At 42.6% G+C, this 26,612-nt stretch overlaps 1 protein-coding gene across 2 annotated transcripts in view; it reads left to right on the top strand.

The window, feature by feature from the left end:
* The window catches only part of MKX (mohawk homeobox), a 239,742-nt gene that overhangs the window by 69,130 nt on the left and 144,000 nt on the right, over positions 1-26,612 (top strand). For both annotated transcript variants that reach the window (XM_085631768.1, XM_085631769.1), the window contains exon 5: positions 17,491-17,826. In XM_085631768.1, coding sequence (XP_085487894.1) covers positions 17,491-17,826 — 336 coding nt within the window. The remainder of the gene's footprint in view (positions 1-17,490; positions 17,827-26,612) is intronic.

The following is a 26,612-nucleotide window of genomic DNA, read 5'->3' as shown; positions in this document are numbered from 1 at the left end:
GAACATCCCCACTCTCGACCTCCCACCCATCAAGAGGTGGACTGAGTCCGTTGTTCAGTGGATGAGTTTATGTATGGAACGTGGCTTTCGGGCTGCAAATGGACGTACGTCTTCGGATAAAAACGGCAAGGTGACTTTCTCTGATAGCCGCGGCCGTTGTAGCAGAATTGACTAAGCTTTAATTAAGGTGGAGTTCTGGCCTACTCTAAGCGATATGATGGTTACTGACCGCGCTGAGAGTGACCACAACCCCCTAGTTTTGTCACTCCTGCTTTGCCCTGACCATAGAAATCCACAAACTGAGTTAGTGACAGCCGACGCTCTCCTTGCCAACAACCAGCGGAGAGGGCGATGGGAGAAAGTCGCCCTTGATAGTTCAGTAGTTTCCGAGATCAGTCGTAAAGTCTCCTGTGCGTTGGAAGAACTGCAGTCTCTTTGGGACCTGGAGGATGTTGTTGGTGATTCTACTAACATTCATGAAACTCTATTCTCAGGCCTTAAGTCCCATTTCTCAAAATCTTGCAAAGCTAAGGTACACCACACTCCAAAACCAAGCTCCTGGTATACTAAAGCTTGCCGGATGTCCTACAGTCAATTGAAAATTGCCATTAAAACCAAAAATCAGGCAATTATTAAATCTGCTAGGAAAAATTATAATAAGGCCAAAATACAAGCAAAGCAAGACTGGGACAACGACCACTGGAATGAACTCTTGGCCGCAAGTAAACATAGGAACTTAACATTGTTCTGGCACGTTTTGAAGTGGGGTAAACACCAGAGTATGCAGACTCCCTCTAATAACGTAGCCCCGGACTTATGGGTGGCACATTATGAATCCCAGTTTACGGACACAAATCAGGTTGAAGCCCCCATTTCTTCGCTCAGCAGGGATCTGTCGATTTCTCCAAATTTTCTATTTGAGGAAGTCGAGGTCCTGTCTACCCTCTCCAAGGTGCCTGGTGGCAGGGCTCCAGGAATCGATACCGTCCCTGCGGACCTTTTTAAATCTGATCTTGACACTTGGGTGCCCTACATTGCTCGCATGGCCAATGCTATAGCTAAGGGGGCTCCCATCCCAGAATCATGGAAGGGTGCCGAGATTCTACCGATTTTTAAAAAAGGTGACCGTTCCTGCCCGGGGAATTATCGCCCCATTAGTCTAATTGACTCAATCCAAAAAACATTTGCAAGAATGATCCTGGCAAGGATCCAGTCTTGGATCGAGCAGGACGATATTATTTCCCCTCTGCAGGCCGGCTTCAGGTCCCATATTAGTACCATAGACCAGGCATTTAAATTCCAATTGATTGTCTGGAAGACGGTGTATCTTTGTGGTGGAACAATATATACAGCATTTGTAGATCTACGGTCTGCATTTGATCTAGTGAACAGGACCAAACTTTGGGAAGTACTAGCTGTACTTGGGATGCCTGCTGATCTTTTAAACCTCATTATTAGACTGCACGAAAACAACTTCGCCCAAATTAGATGGGGTAATCAAGGCCAGGTCACTGAAAGATTCAAAGTAAGTAGGGGTGTCAGGCAAGGGTGTGTCCTTGCGCCTACTCTATTTCTGCTCTTTATTAATAGAGTTGTGCAATATTTTTCTTCCATCTCTACGGACGCCCCCACGGTGGGTGGTTCTAAAATACCCCTCCTTATGTTTGCAGATGACACCCTACTTTTATCCCAGACAATGTCTGGGTTACAGACGGCTTTGAATGTGTTTGCCAATTTTTGCTCTGACTTTGACCTTCTAGTCAATGTTTCCAAAACCAAATATATGGTATTCAACAAGGGGAAGCATGTGAAAGGGCATGTGTCTATGAACAACGACACTCTGGAACGAACTAACATCATGACCTATTTGGGGGTAGTAATCGAAAATAAGCTTAGTTGGAGGCCACAAATAGATGTTCTTTCCTTGAAATTTGCTAAACTTTCCGGTTGTTTGGTCAAAGATCAGAGACAGTCACAGACGAAATTGATTGCCCCCCCCCCATTAAAATTTATAATGCTAGGATAAATTCAGCTATCCTTTATGGTGCCGAACTTTGGGGCTTTGCTGATCTTTCTCCCCTGGTCAAGGCTCAATATAAATTTTTAAGAAAACTTACGGGCCTCCCCTGTTCCACTCCCTTGAAACCGCTTCTGTTGGATCTAGGATGTTATTCTTTTGATGATATAGCAAGATTTAAACCCTTGGCTTTTTGGAGGAGACTCTGGACGACTCCGGAATTAGGTCCCTATGCCAGGGCTTTCTTAGATGTCCGTTCTATTTTGGGTTCCGACAACATTATATGGTTTAGGCAGGTTAGATTACTATTGGAATCTATGGGATTAGGTTTACTCTGGACTGACCCAGGTGCCAACCCTTTCCCATCTAAGAAAGATTTTAAAAATCTCTACTGGTCAATGGTTTTTCAAAAACAATTGTCCCTGGTCCATGCGGAGTCCTTGTCCGGTAGGTTTTTTGATTATAAAACAGTTCCTCTTCTTGAAGCCTACTGGGACATTATCTCCAGGCCCAGTGATCGAAAACTTTATCATCAATTTAGGGTTGGTACTCTACCAACAAAATCATTTACCAAAAAATGGAAGGGAGGGTCCTCTGAGTTTTGCAGCTGGTGCCCAGACTGTGTTGATTCAGTAGGGCACATATTTTTTGCTTGCCCGGCTTATTCTGCCCCTAGGGCCAAATGGCTTAAACCTATCTGCCGTAATCTGGGTACCAGACAGGGGTTTGTAGCCCTTATTATTTTGAGATTTGATACCAGTGAATGTGTTGTTGTTGCAGTGGCCAAATTTTTGGGTTGGTCATGGATCATTAGGAATAGGAGGCAATAGTGTTTATGTGTAATGCTCTGTCCTTGAATGGCCATCATTGTATCGTGATTTTATGGACTATGTGCTTTTTCATATTTGTCTTCTGTATTTTAATTGTATGTAAGTGTCTTTTATGATGTAATTTTATCGATAATAAAGACAAACGAAACGAAACGAAACGTATTTTACATGTCTTCTAAAGACTGGGTCAAATATTTGGAGAAAGGTAGTGCATTGCAAAAGCTATGAGCAACAGTTTAAGCCAGCTAGCCCTGGTAGGCCATGGCAAAATGATAGGGTTAGGCTGTTCTCTCAATGACATCAATGCCACATTGATCCCAAAGCTCTGCTCCCTCCTTCTCCATCCTAGTTCACCCATTTACCGTCGCCCATCACATAAATGCACTGCAACAGAACACACCTGCTGGTATTTTACTCCTTGAAAACACAGTACTTGTTTGTAGGAATATTTTAATATGAATTATATTTTATACCAATCAAAATTGTGGAGTGCCAGTTGATTGAAAATGCCAAGTTGCATAGAACTAGACATTTGTTTTAATCATTTGTTTGGTTTTCTGCAAAAATCTACCCGTTTCTCCCCCTCCGTCTCCTTTCACAGCCTCATTTTGCCCTTCAGCCCTACTCTTTTCCTCTTTTCCTTGTCTATGTTTCTTCTTCTCTGTTACTTCCTTTCCCTTCATTACAGGTGTGCACTCTGAGTCTCCGTTGTACATAGTACACCCAACCCCGTCTCTTTTTAGATCCTTTGTTAGGCCACTGTTTCTACTCTAATTCCTGTTATTTTGCTTTGTGTTAGAAAATGCTTTGTCTGTTTTGCTACACTTAATTCACTTTTTCGTGGTTTGTCACATTTTTCTCTCGCTTTTTTTGAACCACTTGGTTTAACTTACATGTACATTTTTACCACAATAATCTCAAAGTCATTGAGCATAACTCATGCTGTCCATTATCGTTGGCATTAAAATTGCTAAACAAAGCAAGTGTGCATTTTAACAAATGGGGGTAGGGATAAATGCAGTGTTCTCAAAAGCAGTATACTAAAATAATATTTATCGTTACATGGTTCAATTTGACTGCAATTATTTTGCTGGATCCATGGACACTGATTTTGGAGGACCTCAACACTGCTCTCATTCATAGTACTCAATAATAGGATAGGCACAGAAAGGGGAGGGGCCTGAGGGAATCAATCTATCAGTTTTCAATTTACCAGATTGATGCAATGTTGCTTGGTTTATTTTCTTTTCTATGAAAGACTTTTAGAGTGAACAATGATTTTGATGTTCAAGCAGCTTTCCTTCTAGTTTCCCAACACTCCTCAGAAATCCAACGAGATTTCACCCCCAAAGCCTATAACAATACTGTGGTCTTGCTGTACCATTGTGGGATATAAAGCCACATAACTACTTACAAGCTGATTACATTTTATTATCAGGTCTGTGTTCTCAACTATTACAGGAATGTATTTTACAGAAGCTACTAGAGTCATTGTTTATTATTTTGGGGGGCTATTAAGATTATAAAATGTCTCTTTTTGTTGTGCCAGATTAACAAATGTTATTTGGATTAGCAAGAACGGGAGAGCTGAGTTTGTGAATGTAAAGTATTAATCCATAATTTGTAATTTACATTGCGAATCAAAATGCAAACATTTCAAACTCTTGAATCTTTCCCCATTCCCGACTTGGAGAGTTTTGCTCAAATACCCTGTGCCCGCATCTGTTGTCACAAAGCGTTTGTAAATTTCAAGCTGTCAGTCCTTCAAAAGTTTGTTGTATCACTATTTCTGAAGTTCAATGAGAAACTTGCAACACTTTAGGTTAGTAGAATGTCCTCCCTCTTGTCTCTTTCTAATATGTCTTGTTTAATTGTCCACAACACCCTGGGGGCTAGATGTACGACGTATTTTTGCATGTGCAAACGGGTTTGCGACCGGTTTGCACATGCAAAAATACCTAAGGGCCATGTACAAACCCTAATTAGTGAGTCACAATTTATTGGCAACTCGCTAATTAGGATTTGCAACTCGCTATTAGAAAGGGGCGTTTCAAGGGCGTCCCTTCCTAATAGCGAGTCTGAGCCCTATGTATGACTATTTTGCGACCGTAATTGTGGTCGCAAAACAGTCGCTATTTGGCACCTTTAAGTAGGTGGCTAAGCATTCGGAAACAGGAAGGGGTCCCCAGGGGACCCCATGCCCTTTGGGAATGCAACGGAAAATATTTTTTAAGGGCAGGCAGTGGTCCCAGGGACCACTGCCTGCCCTTAAAAAATTCAACGAAAACGTTTCATTTAAAAAAAAAAATGCATCCTGTTTTCCTTTAAGGAAAATGGGCTGCATTTAAAATAAAAAAACTGCTTTATTCAAAAGCAGTCACAGACATGGAGGTCTGTTAAGCCCAGCAGGCCACCATCCCTTGGAAGGCCAGCCATTCCCAATGGGGTCGGAAATTGCGAGTTGCTCATTAATATTCATGTGTCTCGCATTTTGTGAACCCATTGGGAATCACTAACAGTGTCTCTGACACTGTTGTACATTTGCTTTTGCGACTCGCAAATTGCGACTTGCAATTTGCAAGTCGCAAAAGCAAATGGTTGTACATCTGGCCCTGGATGATTGAGACTTGAAGCATATGGGTTCAGCCATTGCACAAAAAATGTAAGACTTTTAAATCACAGAGACCACCAGTCATAAATCAACCTCTTTGGTTGCTTAATCTTAATGTATTACATCCATTTAATCTAAGTGTTGGACAACCACACAGGAAACCACACTTCAGTGTTAATCTAAAATACTTGTATGAGCAAGGACTAGGAATGTCACCACCCAAGAGACAGCCTGATTGTTTGGTGGCTTAAAACAAGTTTAATGCTTTTGCAAACAAAACTCACTGTATGCCGCAAGAACATGTGAGATATCACCACTCTAGCAAACAGTTTTGTAGGACACAATTGAAATGTGTGTTGACAAGAAATCTATAAGTAATTGTTGGATAAAATATGCCCACCCAGATATAGAAATCTATTCTGCTGTGTTTTGTTTTTGACTTACTTGTTGTATAATAATTTTCCTCACCTTGTTTACACAACAGTAAGGCCACACACTGAAAATTGAAATAGCTCTTTCTCTATATCCCCTTAAGCACTTTTTTTTCTTCCTCATTCATCCATCTCTCTCCTTCATCTCCCTAAATCTGACTCCATTTAGCTTAGTTATGTAAAATCTTTTTTCTTATGCTTTTGACTACATTTTTTCACTATTTATGGGTTGAAGGAGACAGTTTTTTAGGTTAAATTCACAACAGCAAGGTATTTTATTGCAAGTAAAACTGATGTTGGTAATAAAAATATCTTATTGCAACATCTCTTTTGTGGTCACAGTTCTCAATTATATCCAAAAGTCACAGTTCATAAAGTATAAGAGTGTACATCTGATTCACATCTGCTGTCTTTGCTAACAGTGATTCACATTTCTAGTGACGCAAACACAAATATAGAAATATGTACCCCCAGAACTAAAGAATAATTTAAAAGGTTTATACGGGTTAATTTACATGACACATCAACTGTTTAAATTGGGAAATTAAAATCAGCTGTCAATGCCAGAGTATTTAGTGTTGCTTTAGATCTAAAGCAAAACGTATTATTTTTTAACTTAAAAGAAATGTGAGTTGGCAGATTGGTTTTATTAATTTGAGAAGTGGATATTTCACTTTATATTTATTAGGGACAAAGCTGGCTTATGGCATGGGCCAGCTGGACACAGGCCATAAGGCTTCTACTGTTAGAGAGGCAACACACGTAAATCACCTGCCGAGCTGCTATGAACAATGCTTTCATTCCAGGCCACCCATATGTGCATTACCTCAATAGTGCAGGAGACCAGGCATCTCCAATGAGTAGATCGTGAGCTACTGGTAGCTCTCCAGCTACCAGTCAGTAGCTCTCTTGTGTGCATCCCTTCCTTCTAAGGGGACGATTCCAATCTGGGTCGGAAAGCTCTCTGACTGAGCTGGATCCGGAGTGTTTTCCGACCGAGCCGGAGTCCTGCAGTCCGACCGAGCAAGTACGATGCAGCCGTATGCTGCCGGACTCGGTTCGGTCGGACTCCCATAGAAGTCAATGGGAGCCGGTCGTACGATGCGTACATGGGCTCCCATTGACTGAATGGGTACGTCTTGCACAAGGGCACCTCCTACAGTGGGTACGCGACGGTGCCATCTGCAACGTACATGCCTGTGTTGTAGGGGACCCTTGGGTCTCCCCTTGCGTCTGAGTCGTAGGGCTGCAGGTGACAGGGGGTCCGACGCGGACCCCCAAAGGCAACTTCCCGGACGTTTTGCGAGCCGGACACTCCGACTCGCACCGGCTGTCCGACGTGTGCATCGTACTGGCTCGATCGTAAATCGCATCCATTGCACGCCACCGTTAGCTTACGACCGAGACATATGGAGCGGTTCGGACTCGGAAACGACTTGGTCGGTGAATTTCACGTAGCTCGCATCGTACTTGCTCGCTCGTACAGCTGTACGAGTCGGGTGGAAAATACGCGTACGGCTCGTAGTTTTTCCGGCCGGATCGCATTCGGTGCCTTTCCGACCCGGATCAGAATCGGCCCCTAAATTGGAACTTTCTGCTTGGTTAAATTAACATATGTATGACACAACTGTGTATTCCAAGATGAAAATGTGTGCATTTTCAGAACTGGTAAGTTAATAGTTGGAGAAAAATGGTTGAATTTTCAAAATATATTCAAAGGAGATTTTGAGTGATAAATCATGTGCAGAGACTTTTTAATAATATGATGACTTTTGTGCTACAGGCACTGTCTGTCATATTACCTACTTATAGGCAAGGCAATCCATTGAAAAAAACTTTTTTTAAATTATTGCTGGCAACTCTCTTGATGCCGGAGGTTATCACTGCTGGTAAACTTGGACATGATGGTCACTAGTGTAATCTTGCATGATGTGGTCTCTGTTACAACATGAACAATATTAGCAGCTTGCGATGATTTTCGTTCAACATTAGTTGCTCCTATTACACGAAAAGGTTGAAACCCCTGCTTTATACATTTCGTTATCCTCCCTCTGATTGTCTATCCTCCTCTCCCCCTTCATTGTCCCTCACCACCTCCCTTGGACTCTCACCTCACCTCCAGTTTAGCAAATGAATAGATGATTAAAGTAAGGCGACGAGGGGCAATGTGTGTTGACAGGCTGTTCACTGGTCTGAGGTATCCGCTGAGACCGACCAGTGAGCTCAACCTGGATAACCAATGGGAGGGAGAAATTGTGGAAAGATTGGGTAAGGAGGATCAGGTGGGGTGACAAATTTAGTTTCGCTCGGGGCGCTGCCTGAGGAACGGCTGGCTCTGTTTAGGGACATTTGGTTCAGCCAGAAGGGAAAGATGAGAAGAAGAGCAAGAAACAATGTGAAACTCAGCCTAATAAAATCCAAGAAATGCCATCACAGAAGAACCATTTAAGCATATGGGATTGTTTACAAAGCTTTGCGGAAAGTTATATTTAGTGAGAACAAGTTATCCAGTAGCAATGATTTCACAACTTGAAAACATGTTCCCCTGTTCACAAATCAAGGTTTTAGGTATGTGAACATGAGACTGTCTGGAGGTTTCATCAATTTTTATTTGGTTGCAATTACAAAATTTCGCAAATAATTCTGAAACGAGAGCCCAGTCTGCATTTGTGTAGGTTAATAACCCCTTTGTTATTTTCTGTGTTCATAATGATTTAATTTCAGGACACAATTACTGGCTAAAATCTGAAACTAATATCTGACATTACAGTCTTCAGGGAGGTGCTTATTTATTGATTGAGTGAGAAAACACTGACACTAATTGGCTAAACTGTACAAGAGTGAAGGCGGTAATTGCTCCAATTGCAGGAGCTTTTACTTGTTTTTTTATATTATTATTTTTAGCAACAATTATTATATGCCCTGTCCAAGAATTCAGCATTGGGGTTGAGTCATGTAGCTCACTTTAATAGTGACATCCTGAGTTTGTGTTATCGGATTGTACCAACATTTATTGATCTTAAAAGAAGCACTTGTCGGCTCATTTGAGCACTTGTATAAAACGTCTTTTCATTTTCTGCCTAAAGGGCCGTATTGCATAACGTTAGAGGTCTGTACGAAGACTCGAAATGCTGCTTTTTATGTTTTTATTTTAATTTTAATACATTAATAAACATTTACCTACTACTGTTCACTTTTCTGAATCACTCTGTTTTATTAAAACATAAATGTCATATTTTTCCACAGCTTGTATTTCTGCTTTTTGTATAAAAGCTATGGAACTCTAAGCCCAATTCTTTAAAGAATTTGCATACCTTCCCTTTCTAGCTAACAAATTCGCATGGGTGCAGGTTTACAATTTTTTTTTAATTCACAAAAGTTGGCCACAGTACATCGGAAAACCTGCAACAGATACAAATTTCCAGGTGTACTTCTGCAAACTGTTTTTGAATTTCCGTATACGTCCATGTAGAGGAATTTCCGCATATATAATTGTGCATAGTGTGGAATTGCATGTAGGCAAATACCTTCCCATTTACACAGTTGGACTTATTTCCATTTTTTCACTACTGGGAAAATATTTTTCCCTGGGCAGAAACTCCTTCGACTACAACTGTGAGAAAGTGCCATCTTTCTTGCATGGTATGCCCCCACTTTTTGCTGAATTGCTGATGTACTTTGATTGAGTGTGCCCTGGGCTCCTGCCATTCAGGTGCCCAGGGCCTGTGTTCCTTCCCTAAAACTGTATTGAAGCCTAAACCCAATTGGCATCTCTGGCCACATGTCAGCCCCTGGTAAATGGTACCCTAGGTACCTAGGGCCCTGTGACCAGAGAAGGCCCCTAAGGGCTGCAGCACTTATTGTGCCACCCTTAGAGGCCCTGTACCCCGACACACACACACTGCCTTTGCAGGCTGAGTGTCTTGGTGCAGAACAAAACAGAGAGTCGACATGGCACACATCCCTGTGTGCCATGCCCACAAACACACTGCCCTGGCATACTTCAGTCACCCCTCTAGCTGGGTGCCCTATGCCAGTGGTGTGGGTACAGGTACATGAGCCCTGTACCCCTACAGTACCTAGGTCCATTCCTGGGCACTGTAAGTGCAGTGCTGCCATTAAGAGTATATGGTGCTGGGAAATCATCATCATGAACTCCACAGCACCATGATGGCTACACTGAAGACTGAGAAGTTTGGTATCAAACTCCTCAGCACATTAAACCCACACTGATGCCAGTGTGGGATTTAATGTAAAATGCACGACAGAGGGCAACTTATAGTTGTCCCCTGAAACTAACCCACAACCCGTGTCCAGACTGAGAGGCTGCCTAGGCTGCCACCCAGCAGACAGGTTGCTGGCCCCCTGGGTAGAGAGCCATCCGCTCTCGTGAGCCTGCAACAATGCACATCCTGGGGCGAGGTGCCAAGCCTCCTCCCCCAGGATGGGCAGTCTAAGCTTCAAAGACATGCCGCCTTTGTGAGCCTCCCTAGACCACTTGCTGTCCTCAGCAACTGGTCCCCACCGGTTCTGACTCCCACTCTGGCGGGAAGACTGGCGGTAAAACCCAAGGGAGGAAAGGGGGTGTGCCAGCCTCTGCCAACCCCACCCCTCAGGTGGGGGAGGCGAGGTGAAGCCCAACTCTGGGCTCTCGCCATCTTGAGGATGGGGAGCCCTACCCAATCAGGACTAGGCTCCTGCCCCCCTCCCACTGGAGAGTGGCAGGATAGGGGGTGTACCCACCCCAGGGAAGGGATCCATTGGTCCCTGACCTTTCCCTACCTGTAATGCCCCTAAACTTAGTATTTAGGGGCACCCTAAACCTTCCTTCCTCAGATCCCGATTCCGAAACAAGAAGAATAACAAGAAGAAAGAAGACCTGCCGTGCAGCTGCTAACAAGAGGACGACACCAACTGACTTGGCCCCAGCCCCACAGGCCTGTCGACCCTCGAACCTCCTTCTGCTAAATCCCGGCATCTCCAGTGGTCAGCAACCTCGACAACCCCAGAGGACCTGACTGACTTGTTCATCTAAAAGACTGGGACTCCACGAGCAGTGGTTCTGCTCAAAACAAGAAACAACCCCTGGTGCCAGCCAGGAACTGCGAATCCAGCACACTCTGCACCTGCCGAGCCCGGCCTGTGCCTGAGTGAACAAAGGCCACAAGGACGTCCCCCCGGCAACTGTGACCAAGAATCCAGCACCCAAGGACCCTCCTCGACGCTCCTGACGACGCCTGCAGCCTCAACTCCAGGGACCCCCCCCAACCGCGACCAGCAGAGGGTAAGATTTCCAGACGCCAAAAGACACCCCTGCACCCGGGGCCCTGCGGCCCACAGTTCCCAACTCCTGGGTGCCTACCTAACCTACAGCTCCCCAACTTACCTCTCGAAGTGGTGGTCGCACCTGAAGAATCTCCGTCCCCGAGCTTGCAGCCTTTGTTCATCTTGCAGCTTTCCTATTGAAATACATTGAGTGCCAGACGGCTCAAAAGCACCCTGCACCCAGCTGCTCGAGTGCCCCTGGAAGTGCAGCATCTGTCCTATTCTACTTCCCCACTTGCCCTGTGTAAGTGACCAGGAGCTCAGCTCCCACAGCCGCGTGGCCTGCCTGCAAGTAGCCACCAACCAAAGACCCCCTGCCGTGCAGCTGCTAACAAGAGGACGACCCAACTGACTTGGCCCCAGCCCCACAGGCCTGTCGACCCTCGAACCTCCTTCTGCTAAATCCCGGCATCTCCAGTGGTCAGCAACCTCGACAACCCCAGAGGACCTGACTGACTTGTTCATCTAAAAGACTGGGACTCCCACGAGCAGTGGTTCTGCTCAAAACAAGAAACAACCCCTGGTGCCAGCCAGGAACTGCGAATCCAGCACACTCTGCACCTGCCGAGCCCGGCCTGTGCCTGAGTGAACAAAGGCCACAAGGACGTCCCCCCGGCAACTGTGACCAAGAATCCAGCACCCAAGGACCCTCCTCGACGCTCCTGACGACGCCTGCAGCCTCAACTCCAGGGACCCCCCCCAACCGCGACCAGCAGAGGGTAAGATTTCCAGACGCCAAAAGACACCCCTGTACCCGGGGCCCTGCGGCCCCCAGTTCCCAACTCCTGGGTGCCTACCTAACCTACAGCTCCCCAACTTACCTCTCGAAGTGGTGGTCGCACCTGAAGAATCTCCGTCCCCGACCTTGCAGCCTTTGTTCATCTTGCAGCTTTCCTATTGAAATACATTGAGTGCCAGACGGCTCAAAAGCACCCTGCACCCAGCTGCTCGAGTGCCCCTGGAAGTGCAGCATCTGTCCTATTCTACTTCCCCACTTGCCCTGTGTAAGTGACCAGGAGCTCAGCTCCCACAGCCGCGTGGCCTGCCTGCAAGTAGCCACCAACCAAAGACCCCCTGCCCGCTATAGGCTAACATTGGGCCTACTCTCTCTGCACCCGGCTGCCCCTGTGCCGCTGAGGGTGTAACAACTGTACCTACCTAACCATAGGAGACCCCTGGGTCTAACCACAGAACCTTAACTCTGCCATTCGAGTACTTACCTGAAAGCGGATAACTTGCATTTTCTCCATAGGGTAACATTGACTGGTTTTCACTTGGAAATTCTTCTAAGTGTCGAGTTTTGAAACTTTGAAATATTCACTAAAAATCACCCGATCAACGAAAACGAAATTACTCACCTGTTATCAGGAGAGATCCCAGTGCTGGATCTTTGTGCCCAGCACTGACCCTACAAAGCAATTACAACTGTGATTTTCCGATAACCAAACTTTCCTCCATAGGATAACATTGCCTGGTTTTTGCCAGAAATTCTTGTCGATTTTTGAAACATACAAATATTCCTTAACAAATCGCCTGTGTAACAAAAATGATTTCTTTCAACTGTTTACAGGAGATGCACCAGGGCTGAATCCAGGATCCAGCCCTGAGTAAGAAAAACCTATGCAAAGTAATTGATATTGCGTTTACTTAAAAATTCCCATTGAGCTCAATGTTATAATTGTGTTTAACTTGTGTTGCCTATTGCAACAACTGTAACTATTGCATTTAAAAGTCTATTGCTATTTGAAAGTATTCGACTAGAGCATCTCATTTTGAGAAAGTATTTTTATACCTACTTGTGGTTCTAAAATAAAACAACAATATATTTTTATATAGAAAACAATTGGCCTAGAGTTCATTTCTCGAGTGTGTGAGACCATTTGCTGACTGAGTGTGTACAACAAATGCTTTACACTGTCCTCTGATACTGCCTTACTGCTCGACCAAGCTACCACTTTAGAGAGTAAGGTTATATCTAACTTTAACCTCTGCCAAACCTCTGGGGACTGTGGACTCTGTGCACACTGGACCTTACTTTGGTGCAGTATATACAGAGCCACTTTCTTACAACAACAATAACAGATTTCCTCAGGACGCCGCTGCAGGCCAAGAGAGTAGAAGCTGAGAAGGTAAGCAAGAGATAGATACCCAAGGGTATCGAACAATCACAGCATAGGGGATAAAGGGGGGGGCTAATTATAAATCAACCAATAGGAAACCGTGAGGGAAGAAAACAAAAAACTTGAGGGATGGAAAAAGGGTGAAAACTGGCACAAAAGCAAAAAGTCACAACAACTTACAACTCACTATCTGGCACAGGCAGTATGTCAAGAATAGTCTTAAATACAGGTCTGCCTATAATCCAGGGCATAGATTCGCGGGTGGGGGGTGTTTGGGGTGTTAGACCTCCGGTTGCGTACAGGTATTTTCAGTCAGGTATGGTGAGGTATCTGTCGAATTTCACCCTTGGTTTTTACGTGCCCACACTTACAAAACACACACACACTCTCTCTCACATCTGTGCCTTAAAGCTTGTTTAGTTGAAAAACGATTGTGTTTTAAGTACCCTTACCAATCCTCTCTCCTCTCTTTCTACTGCCTCTTAAACCCCCTTGTGTCTTGCTTCCCATAATGTATTTTATAAAGACATGCCAGAGTGATTATTGGGAAACCTGAAGCTTACACGCCCCCACCAATCTTACTGACCAAGCTACGCCCCTGCCCCTAATTTCTCAGAAGTGACCCCAACCCGGAAATGAGTAAGACTACATGTATGTCAGTTAGCAGTCTAATGTTTCCCACCTCTACATTCTACTGATGTGCTGATGTGTTCTCCACAGTCTCCAGCCCTGTGCACCTTATGGTTAATCAAGCATCTGTGCATATCTTATCTCCTGACACATTCCTGTTTGGGATTTTGTCTACCAGTTGGGTGACGAATATCTGACTTTTATTTATTTTCATGAGTTTCAATCAATGGTCTTCACAAAGGCAGCTAGAAATGTGGCATTATGATGTTATTGATGGAGACTGTATGAGCCTTACCTATGCTTTTATCAGAGACAAGGCCAAGGTCAAAGAGTGTTACTAGTTTTAAAGTGTGTGGTATGTTTTAGCACCTTCTCAAGATATACTGCTGTGAAATTCGACTTTTTAAGGGCACTGTAGAGGAAAAAAAGGTATTTTCTTTAATCAGTCAATTGGCAATCTAGATTGTTGCATTGTTGGTGACATCTGTTCGAGCTTCAGTTTGTATTACCACTCCCTGGATGGTCCCTTTAAAGTTGTAAATCTCATCGTAGATCTAGATTTTCAGAGAGTTCTTACTTTCTGTGGATTAACAAAATATGGGATTTACTTTTAGGATTTTTTGGAAATCATAGTCTCATGCCCTGAACATTGTCAGAAGCCACCGGCAAAACTGGAGTGTTTGGAAACGGTTCCACGACATCTGCATACCTATTCATCTTTTTTAGGTCTCGCCTAGGCAGCACTTGCACTGTCTCTTCGAGACATGTTGTGGTCGGAATATGGGCTTTAAGCTCCACCCATTTCCCGCCCATGTTTTCAATTGACTCCTTTGACTGTGTTTGGGAAATGCTTTTTTTCCTCTGGTTAATTTCTTTAGCATTCCCGCCTTCGTCCCTCTTTTTTCTACTGTTGTCACCTTCCATAAGGACTTCCCCTCTTATTTGTAATGTTGCTCTGTACCTTTTATTTACATTTTCAAAGCACTCTTTTGTTAATTACTTTTTCGTTATAGCTGGTGTTGCAATCCCGACAGCTATGAACTTCCCCGACAGGACTCATCAAATGCTCCTGAGGGAACCTGGTGAAGTCCATGCTAAGACTTGAACCCATTTCCCCAGGCTCATAGTCGGCAACTTTCATTTTTACGCCACATCGCAGGCGCATTATGCCACGCCCAGCACCCTGACAAAGCATCCACTTCATGGACGCAGCGCTTGCATTTTTTTATTAAAATCAGCGCAACTGCTGCTGCGCTTTATCTTTGGCGGCCACGTGCCTTTGCTGCCTGCTAACATTTTACAGAAAACAGGCTCTCTTAGAGATAGCCCTTTCCTTGTGATGACTTGAGGTTCCCTTACAGCCAGCCCCTTCCTGGCGAGCGCAGCTCCCGATTCATGGCTGCCGCACTTCAGTGTATGTCAGGAGCCCGCACCCTCTTTCCCTCTTATTATTTGCACCCCGTAGCACGCTCCCTTGGCGTGCCAGTCCATCAGGTCTCCCTTCTCCCACCGCTCCCTCTGCAAACATAAGACAAATAGCATAGAGGGGAGGCGTTTCCAGGGCCATCTAATTTAAGTTAGATCTCGACTATTGGCGAGCTAAGAAGTAAACGGAAGTACAAATATTGGTTTAGTTATAACTTGTTACCGGAGTGGTTTGCACCTAAGCCCTTGCTTTCTCAACTTGTAATTTCATGCCACCTTGTGGCAGGAACCACAGCCGTTTGCAATCTGAATGCACTCTGTCTTTAATGGTGCAGGCGAGTCCTCAAACAATGTCTAATGTTACCAAATTCATTTCAGGTTAAAATGACGCGAACCATGGTTATCCAAAGTGAAACAGGGAGCCGGACCACAAGAAGGTGTAGAATGAAGCATGGGTTAGCTCTTAATGAAGGTGTTTTACACCAAGGGTGAAGCTTTTTTGGCATGTTATTGCATTTTCCCATCATTTTAAAAAAACATTGCAATTATATATTTACCCGAGCTCTCGTTCGTACATACCAGCCCTAGATAAAAAAAATTACCATTTACAACAACGAATAGCACCATTTACAACACCGAACAGTTCTAACACTGATAAATACGAGACTTATTGCATTGCAAATGCTTCATTTTTTTATGATGTGAGGTTCTACGTGCTAATGGGATGGAAAAACATCAGAAATGGTTTAAAAATCCACAGAGTAAAGAATTTGTAGGCGTTCACTGTCTTACCAATGGCCATTCTTCTCCCTCCAGAAGAAACTCCTACCTTTAAACTTAGCAATATGGACTATCTGCTTCCTCTGAAGATTTTAGTTTGTATCACCTCCCATATGTTAGTAGAAATGTCTGCACATTCTGATGTGGTAAATCTGTGGGCTCATGTCAGGACACTTTATTCCTATCTACTTTAAACATAGGTTTGCAAAAAAGGTTAACAAAAAGATCATTAAGAGCGCATGAGGGTCAGGAGTAATTTTATACTTTGGAAAAAGTACCGCACAAGACAGTGGTAAAACAGTGACACAAGGTAATGGCGAGTGTTGAGACTGCTGTCTTGATGGTTGATGGGTTTTATGAAATTTCAGACATTGGTCCAGGCTGTGAATGTAGTGGATACAAAACTCTCATGAATATATGAATTATCTTAAGTCTGTTTGCCGAAATAGTTAAACATTATGAATGTTCCTTTTTCGGCCGCACATTTTCTTCCAAAAAGTAGTGCTGCAACCAGATTTGGATGTTTTGGTTGGTGTATTCCTTTAATGACATGAATATAACAACGATGTTCGTTATTTTTTTTTATTCATTTATGAAACTTTAATTTTGTGACTCATTATTTTTCTCTGAATCATCAACAAAAACTGCTTGATATTATCTATTAAAAGGTTGTTTTTTAGATTTATATTGTCAATGTTGCAATGATCAAAATAAATACATTATTTGACTAGTAGAACTATGAACACATTGGAAAAAAGTGAGGTCACTGTTGAGCGGGCTCACCTCGTTGTTTTTTGCCTGTGACATCCAGAGCTGGGGTGCGGGTTGCCCATTAAGTGTCACACAGATATGCTTGCCTATGATTTAATATCTGTCTCTTTTCTGAGAGAAACCAGAACAGACGAGCAGTCTTTAATGCTATACTGTCAGACATATTTTATGTGCCACGGAAATCAGCACTTCAGAACGGGAGCATAATTGTGTAATTTAAGACCGAGGAAAAGACATATTCTTGTAAAAGCTCTGCGTTTCCAAAGCATGTGATTGCCGTGCAGTCACTCATGTGCCTTTGAGTCGCACGCAGGCGACACGAGTGATAAAACCGCGGAAGCAATCACGTTCATTGGAATTTATTTTGGTGCTAACCATTTCCATGCTTTTGGGAATGATGGTAATTCCCCCCTGTTTTTAATGCATTTGCACCACGCGGTTTGCTTCGTTGTGGTTATTCTGTCTTGCAACAATCTACGTCACACCATAAATCACCGTGAAGAAAGGCTTTGTAACATTGTTTGATAAATGAATCTATTTTATTCTTCAGATGGTGACAATCCTGCAAGAAGCCACCCAAACGACGGGGGATATAATAAAGCCGTTCACCACACTGTCATTAAAAGTGAAGGCTCGGTGATTAAGGCGGGCGCGAGGCCGGAGACCAGCGCGCACGAGGATTACGTGTCTCCGCCCAAGTACAAGAGCAGTTTGTTGCACCGCTATCTCAATGACTCTCTGAGGCACGTGATGGCCTCCAACGCCGCCATGATGGAAAAGACACGGCAAAGAAACCATTCGGGGTCCTTCAGCTCCAACGAGTTTGAAGAAGAGTTAGTATCTCCATCGTCCTCAGAGACAGAGGGCAACTTTGTGTACCGCACAGGTAAACCTACATATTCAAGCTGATATTATTTAAAGGGCCTATCCAGTGAGTGATGTTCAATAGGTCCCACAACCTAAGCAGACGTCATCAAGCATAGCAATATTCTGGAATGTCTAGTGCTGGTGATTTAGCTATGCAGGGCAAGCTAGCGGAAACTTTTCTTCTACACTGGATGGCCCCTTTAAGACTAGAATATATATTCAATGATGGCAATGAGATTGATACTGAAAGTTAATGAATACAGTTGTATTAAAACCTCTATTTTTCAATATTGAGTTATATTGCCTCTGTGATCTCCTTGGAAAAAAACTACGAGTTTTAATATGATCTGCTTCTTCAGGAACTGTTTTCATTTTAAACATTACCATTGCAGTGATACCTTAGGCCTCTATTATGGGTACAGACTCAGTTGTGTGTGGCCTGATTAAAACTAAAAGGGGGAATAGGCGGCTCTGGACTTCATAGGGTAGAATAAAGGAAGCACTTCCACCCCCCAATATTAAAACAAAAAAATATATCCAATAATGAACTTTTAAAGTGTATACTGATGTACTTTTATCCCAGTTTAGGACTGCTAAGGTAAACCTGGGAGACCTTGAACAGAACAACATTTTAAATAATCTTTACACTCTGGGAGAAAACTCCCAGTGTGTCAGGGTCATTAGTTTTTTTTGTTTTTTAAAAGACAAACTTGTGCTTTTGGAGATTGTTTTTGAAAAAAAAAGCTTGCTGAACGACCACCTGAAACATGGTAGCTGTTCACAATCTTTCAGTGCCTTTAGGAAATCTGCCATAGCGGGGGCTCATCTGAGGTAATGACCCCTGCCACACTGATGGACGGGTAGCCGCTCCCCATACTCTAAATGAGACACTTAAGTTCCTGCGCCTAAAATGATTAAAATGTGAAATAAGGCAAAAAGCAATTATAAATGTGTAATTTAAATATACAAAACCCCTCTTTGATGGCCACGGTCTTGTATCATGTCCGAATGTCCACACCCCTCTCTGTTACTTCCCAATTTGGTTTGTTTGTTTGTTTGTTTGTTTAACCATTTTTGTAGTGCACCTTGACTGGTTGCTATTAGGATATTTAACATCACAACATTAATCGAGAAGTCTTAGGATTACAACAAGATCAGGAGAGATAAGATAACTTTGGGAAACATAGGTTTAGTCAGAGCTTTTGGTTACCACATGTGTATGTAGATTCTGTGTAGGAAGTAGATGAGATATTATCTGATCAGGTGAGATTTAAGCTGCTTGCAGAAGATTTCGAGAGGGACCCGTGTGCTGAGGTTGGGAGGCAGCAGGTTCCAGGCTTCTGCTGTTGCTCCAGATGTGCTGTAGGTGTTCTGAGTTTAGGCGGTTCTACAAGAACGATTTTTGTCGTGTAAATCTCCTTATGCCCCCAGAGATGATGAATAGATTGAGTTGATGTGGAGGGGCATTTCTGTGAAAGGCTCTTAGGGGGAACTGCCTTTACTAGGCCGGAACCATGCATAGCCTTTACAACGAGTCCATCTCAATGAATGCGTCTTTACCACAAATGTCTTTACCACAAATTGTTTTTTGTTTTACTACGAATATGCCTTTACCATGCATGCCTTTACCATGAAAATGTAAGTATTTTTCAGGTAAGCATAAACCTATATATATATATATATATATATATATATATATATATATATATATATAGGGTTTACACTTATCTGGAAAATACTTACATTTTCGTGGTAAAGGCATATATGTGATACAAAATTAGTGGGAAAGACATTTGTGGTAAAAAACGCATTTATTTTAAAGGCATGCGTGGTAAGGGCATGCGTGGTCCAGTCATTCAACTGGCTTTTGCACAAGGCAGCAAACTTTGAATGTGATTCTATTACAGGACCGGAGGCTTCGGATTATGCTTCTCTTTCTTTTATTTGCTACTCACAGCAGCCGATGAAAATCGTTTTGTATGCAAATAAAACTGCATTTCCCATGATGCTCGTCAATACATCACATCCTGTATGCCCCTATAAGAGCCACCGTATCCTGTTTCTACTCCTCTTTCTTTGCTGCTCACTCAGGAAGTTAAGTGGCAAAAACGTTCACTACTGATTACGGTGATTGATTGCATTTTGTATTTGAATAAGGTTTATATATGCCGCTTGTGTATGCGCACTGCTGCCTTCAATTGTTTGCCTTTGGTGTGCGTGTCTCAATTATCATGCCCAAGCGGGCCAACAATCCATAGCGGGAGCGCGTGACCTCAATAGGCATGAGAAAGCCTATAAATTAACAATATATAACCAATTAAGCACCTTCAGCCCGACCGGGCCGCTCGCATGGATGAAAATTCCTGCTGCCTCGCGGGGAGTGAGGAGAGCGCTAGCGCTCTAAACGCACAGCGCGATGCACGCGCTGGAGTCAAGGGATTAACCTTGCAGCACGAGACGCGCATATGAAAAGCCAACAGTGAAAGGCAACAATGCGTGGACAGTTAAATGCAACAATGCGCAAATTAACTCTGCAGCGCGAGGCGCACACACCAAAGGCAAACAATTGAAGGCAGCAGCGTGCATACACAAGCGGCATATATAAACCTTATTCAAATCAAAAATGCAGTCAATCACAGTAATCAGTAATGAACGTTTTTGGCACTTAACTTCCTGCATGAGCAGCAAAGAAAGAGGAGTAGAAACAAGAAACTTTGGCTCTTATAGGGGCATACAGGATGTGATGTATTGACGAGCATCATGGGAAATGTAGTTTTATTTGCATCCAAAACGATTTTCATTGGCTGCTGTGAGTAGCAAATAAAAGAAAGAGAAGCATAATCCTCGCCTCCATGTCCTTAATAGAATTGAAAATTCTTGGCGCAAATGCTAGCTAATTTTTTATTCATGCTGTAATGGGTAGTCAGTGAAGGTTTTGAGATACGGGGTAAGGTAGTCATAGCTACCTGCAGAGTGAACCCGTTTTCTGGCTGAGTTTATAACAGTTCTGAAAGGCGCCATGGATGTTTGGGCAGCTGTAATGTTTGTGCACTGTATAAATAAGAATGCATTCACTATTGTCCCAAAAGACCCCTTGACACTCTGAATTATGAATTACTGTTTCTCATACAAGTACCCGTTTGTATAAAAAAAAATATGTTCAGAGTATTAGATCAGAAGCAGTACTAACAATCAGCATATTTTACCAATTTAAGACTCCATTAATGACAATTTGGTAGATGAACTAATGTCCTCCAGAATACAGTGGTTTAAGAAATATAAATTTCGTGCCAGGAGAAGCAGTCCATTGTGAAAAGTGTGGCAGACTCCTTTTGCTGCGAGTGATAGTGAGACAAGAGAGATAATATTTCATTGAGCTGGCTGCCTGGTGTCTTATTCATTTACCATAATTGTGTTTTCTAATTGAGAGTGCAAAGTTGGCCCAACAGTGCACACTGCTTTCACGCCTACTGCAGGTCTTCCCGACTCACACACTGAGCTGGGGACTTGTAAGAAAGGAATCCTCTGTAATCCTACCTCCTCTCAGGCTGCCAGTAAATAGCTGTATCTCGTGGCACTGACCGCACAGTGAAAGAGAGAGCAGCACATTCAAGTGTGTGGTCGGTTCGTCAGCCAATTTATTGAAAGTGTTTAAAGTGTTTTTTGGAACTCTATGTAAGTGGCTCTAGTGATATGTCAGACCCATGAAAGCTCCCGGGCTAACCGGGATAATGCTTGCATTGTAGACTGCCATGAGCGCCTTCGCATCCACCCAGCAAAAACTGATATGATCTGATGTAATTCAGACTATCATACACAAATACATTTAACACCTAAAATAAACCATGTACAATGTTTTGGGGCTGCCTATTTTTGCCAAAAAACCCAAGTAAATAAATATGTAGTGGTGTAACAAACTTTAGTGTGTAAACCGCATTGTACAGTGGAGTCTTTTTTTTATTTTTGGCCTTTGTTTTGCCAGAATGCTGTTTGTCCCAAAAAGTTATACATAATATACATTGGCAGTGAACATTTTGGTCATTGGGCTTCATCCATTGTTCTGTGCAATTGCAATTTGCATTTGGTTTCTGCCCATCACAGCACAAAGCATGCACACGTTGTTCACGTCCACCTAAAAATAGTGCCTTTCTCTTAAGTGACAAATCTGGCTCAAAGTGTGTTTTTTAAATGTATTAATTATCTTTACTTTACACAATGGCTAGTTATTTTGCCTGCACGGGTGCCCAGTTAGATGGTGGTGTATTCTCCACTTCCTTTTTAAAGTTGCTGTTATAAAACGAACAAGTAACATTGCAACATTCTAGTTGTCTGCAATTTGAGTGCTTGGTTAGGTCATAATTTAGTCTGGTCTCCTTGAATAACAAAAAAATTTGTGGCCTTGGTAAAAGGCTTGTTGTTTAAAAACTTCACCAGTAAAAGCGTCCACGTCAGTGAACGTTTTTCTATTTTTTTACAGGTATATATATTGTTGGCCACATTAGGTGGGAACATATTTTTTCTTTTTCTAATTAACCATTCCACCCGCTTACCAAAGGTAGACCTCACAGCTTTGCCAGTGCTTGTTTTCCATGTCTCTAGGCCGAAGTTAAGTATTTTTTTTTGCTTTGTGTGCCAATTGGAACCTTCTCAGATTTGAGTGTTCCCTTGCCTTCCCAGGCAGGGCACCTCATCTAACCAGGTGCCTGGGCAAAACAGGCCCTCGGAGCCTACAGATTTGACCATTTCCCTGTCGGTCTGATTTCCAAAGATTTTCCTGGGAATAGTTGTCTTATTCCACTTGAGAGGGGATTTACTCCTGAATTTCTAGGAGGAAGGTAGTTACTCAAGGGAAAAGCTTTTTGAATGGGGCCGCTTTGTGAATAAGCGATATTCTCTCGTGTAGGTGAACTAAGCAAAAGTGAATATCGTATCACAAGTGGGTGACACGTATATGCTTTCACAAATCATCCATATCACGACTCAGTCTTTCTCAGTATTACAGGAACATTCTTCAATAATTCTGATGCTGTGGACTTGTTATTATGAATAATGCTTTTAATGGATAATCAGATTGAATGAACATGTAAAGAATGAAAAAGCAATAAATCATATATGCCTCCTGCTCTCGTCATTTTTGCAAGATGGATACAATGTAGATCGAGAAGCTTCTATTAGAGCGAAACCACAGGCCATCTTGTAAGGTCAAGGGTTTTTATCGATTTATAAGGAAATTAATTCTCAACTTTCGACGCAGTCTCTCTTATGCAGTTGCATGTTCTGCCTGGAAGATGGAATGAAAGCTAAGATATCACAAAACAGGCATTGACTAGTGTAAGCTTGTGATCACGTTTTTCAAGTTCCCAGATCAAGGTTAATTGCAGCCATGGATGTGTTTGATTGGTAAAATAATCAAAAGAATACATTGCGAGGATGCAAGCCTACAACGTACTTAGTCACTTGTTTTTTCAGCAGTCCTTCATTCACTCAAAGACCCTTACAACTTCAGGCACTGCTAGCTCTAGGGTGGTGCGACTGGTGGCCACCACACCGGACGCTGACTTTGTGTGGGGGCGCCGTCTATTATGGTTTTAAAAGCAATTGCTGCTGCATTCTTAACCTCCAGAAGTTTTCAGGCTACAACAAAAATATCACAATAACTCAGTTGATTGATGTTTTTTCAGGAGAGAGAGAGATCAGAATTTTGTCTATTGGAAGTTTTAACTCATCATAGGGTAGCAGAGAAAGTTAATATGTCTGCTGCAAAGAACGTGTACCTTGCAGTTCACAAAGAGCATATAATGTAAATAGGTCAGTAGGTTACTGCTTTTGTCAGAGAGATACTACTGTTACTTGCAGTTTAGAAGTTAAAATCCTAATGTAGAATAGTGAGCAATTACCTGTCATCAAAGACCTGCATGAAAAATTTAATGCATAAGTTAAAGCGTTAGGATTTTTTTCCCCGGTCTTTTAATATCCTTATGTTGCAAAATGGGTTCATTTGGGTAGAAATAAATTCTTATTAAAGAGAACCCCCAAACATGGTGTTATGTTTTAGATTCTAAGTTTGTGCTTCTCCAGACCAAGCACTCTTAAATATACTGCCTACAAGTATGGATGACTTGACATCTACACCTTGTAGTCCTCTATCTTATGTAACGTTTCCTATACATTGATGTACACACGTATGATTGATTGTGTCTGTGTAATATGTGTGTGATGTAAAGTGCTCTGACACCCTATACTGATATGAGCGGCTTTAAAAAAATGATTCAATGCATCTGAGAGAGAGTGGTTATGGAGACTTGAGGGGCACTGTTAAAGGGTGGTGGTGAGGCAGAGGTGGTTATTGTGTGGTTGCACCGGGTGCCACCAGCGCTAAAGCCAGCCTTGACTTCAGGTAATTGATCCTGTTGGGTGATGTGTGGCTCCAATCATCAGATGATCTAGAGGTTTACAAGTCTGGTAGAGGGTCTCCTGTATCTATTGTTAACAAATTTCATTTCCTAAATTAGGTGTGTTCCATTCATGTTTTCGAAAACACTTAAGCAATATTCAGAGGTAAAGTATCAGGCTTTTGATGGCCGCCTTACACAAATATAATAAGTATACTATTTCAAAAGCAGTCATTGAAGTCAGTCATTGTGATGTGTCACGTGAAAAAGGTAATAATCCAAATTGCACACCATTATAAAAATAGATAGTAGTATTTATTAACTAACAAAATAAGCTGTTTCTTCATAGCAGATAATATCTTGCTCAAATAATGAACACTGAAAAATACAAAATGCTCACAAAAACAAAAATAATTCAACACAAATGTCAAAAACAACCAATTGCTTCACAAAACATACACTCCCATCACTCATCAGTAAAGTATTTGAGATATCTCAACCTGTGTGATGATGTGATAGTGGTCTGTACTGGTGTGGCAAGTATGTTTGACTGTTCCAAAAGGAATTTCCTGGGGTCCAGTCCATTGGTGCAGATGAGATGTTTCTTCTTGTTTTGTTCTTTGCTAGAGGCTCGCCTGAAAAGCACGTTTTTCATTTGTGTCCGGAACCTTTCAAAGTTTGGTAGGTCCTTGAGTGGTTCAGTATGCTCTTTCCAGAGCTGGTTGTCTTCTACCACAGAGCCTTTCCTTGTGTTTCTCTTTTCTCGCCTGCTTTTGATGGATCACAGTGGAATTCCTTGATCTCAGGTTGTTGATGAATTGATATCAGGGTGCTGTATTCTTTGTAAGTAGCGGTCACCCTTTTCCCAGAAGGCCTGTGAGTGCTGCCATGGACTTTTTTGTCCATTGAGAGCAAGCGCGAGGCTTTTTGGTGGGTGTCGGATGGTATCTTTTCTGAGGTTGAAATACAGCTTGGGTGCTTTTTTTGATTTGTTGGATAATACACATAAGAAACTCTGCTACAGCCATCAAATAACAATGGCTCTGTTATGGAACTTTGTAGCAATATCTTCCTCAGGCGAAAGCTCCCTCAGAATCTAATCACGCGCCCCAATTACCCATGAGTGAAGGGTTATTATCAGTAGCATGATTATCAGTAGCAAATTCCTTTCAGTCGTTTGTTCCATGGCTGTACTATATGCACCCTAAGAAGAGTCTTGTGTGTGTCCCCTTTCCAGAGCTGTTTTGTAACACAGGACACCGCATCCATCAACATTAATGAAGAGTTTTATCACTGAAAGGGAGCAGAAGTTCAAGCATGTGTGTAGAGGCCAAGTATTATGCTCCTAGCAAAACATATATCATATAAATGAGCGCCCTGGGAGCCACATGTTCAGTCGACTAGACAGTATTGTGTAAGAGAAGGAGGGCTCTGTTTTATAGATGAATCTTTCACTGTGTTCGGATAGAGAGCATATGAAACGTAATGCAACTATCCAGGAATATGTAAACCTGAAAACTATGGACCTACATTCGGTTACCCCATTTACTCGAAGTTGCTTAGTAGTTACTTTGAGTTTAACACACTAACTAGATTACCCACCGTACGTTCAACAGGTTGCCCATGGGAATTCAGTGAACATGAGCTGTTTATACCTCTCTGCAGATCAGTTTGTCAGTTTCCTTAACTACATGTTTGGAAATGATTGGCGCTCAGTTTCTATATGCGCATTTTCTTTTAAGTAACTGAATTTTGAACAGGAAGCTAAAGTTACTCCTGCATTTGGACCCTCTTCTGAACACACAATCTGATCGCTGCGGGTGATACATTTTATGTTTTCCTGCGGGAGTTCATATCGAATGTCTTGCTCCATGGGCACAGGAGTTTGCAATTGAGCAAAAATGATTGTTTGCAGGTTTCTAGAAGTTCTGTCCTTCTAATAATGGTTGATTCCCATTTAAAACCAATCCGCAATTCAAGTATTTTTGACACCATAATTGGTGTTCCTTTCGCTTTAAAACTCAAATCTCATTTCTTGACCCCAAACTGTATCATTTGTGGTTTATTCAGAATTCAGAGTTCCAAGTTGTTTGACCGCCTCCCAAGAGTGTATTAGCTTTTTGATTAAGAATCCTGCTTCCACTCAGAAATTCCGTACATTGCAATAAAATATTTTTTTCTGCGTGAATCCACATTGAGTGCAAATATTATTTTCCCAATTAGAACAAAAAGCAAAAGATTTTTCTAATCCCTTTTCAGTAGGAGGCCTAGGGGAAGGAGTATTCACTCTGTGAATAGATATTTTGCCATGCCTACAGTTTCCAACTCTATGACGGTGGCAACATTAGTTGTTTGCAGTGCCCAAATGACTACTCAGATTTGGCTTGGTCTAGGACTGGAAACATTTGGCAGC

This window comes from Triturus cristatus, chromosome 10 (genome assembly GCF_964204655.1).
Source record: "Triturus cristatus chromosome 10, aTriCri1.1, whole genome shotgun sequence".
Taxonomy (NCBI): domain Eukaryota; kingdom Metazoa; phylum Chordata; class Amphibia; order Caudata; family Salamandridae; genus Triturus; species Triturus cristatus.
Note: the sequence above shows the minus strand (reverse complement) of the source record. Positions and strands in the feature narration are given on the sequence as shown.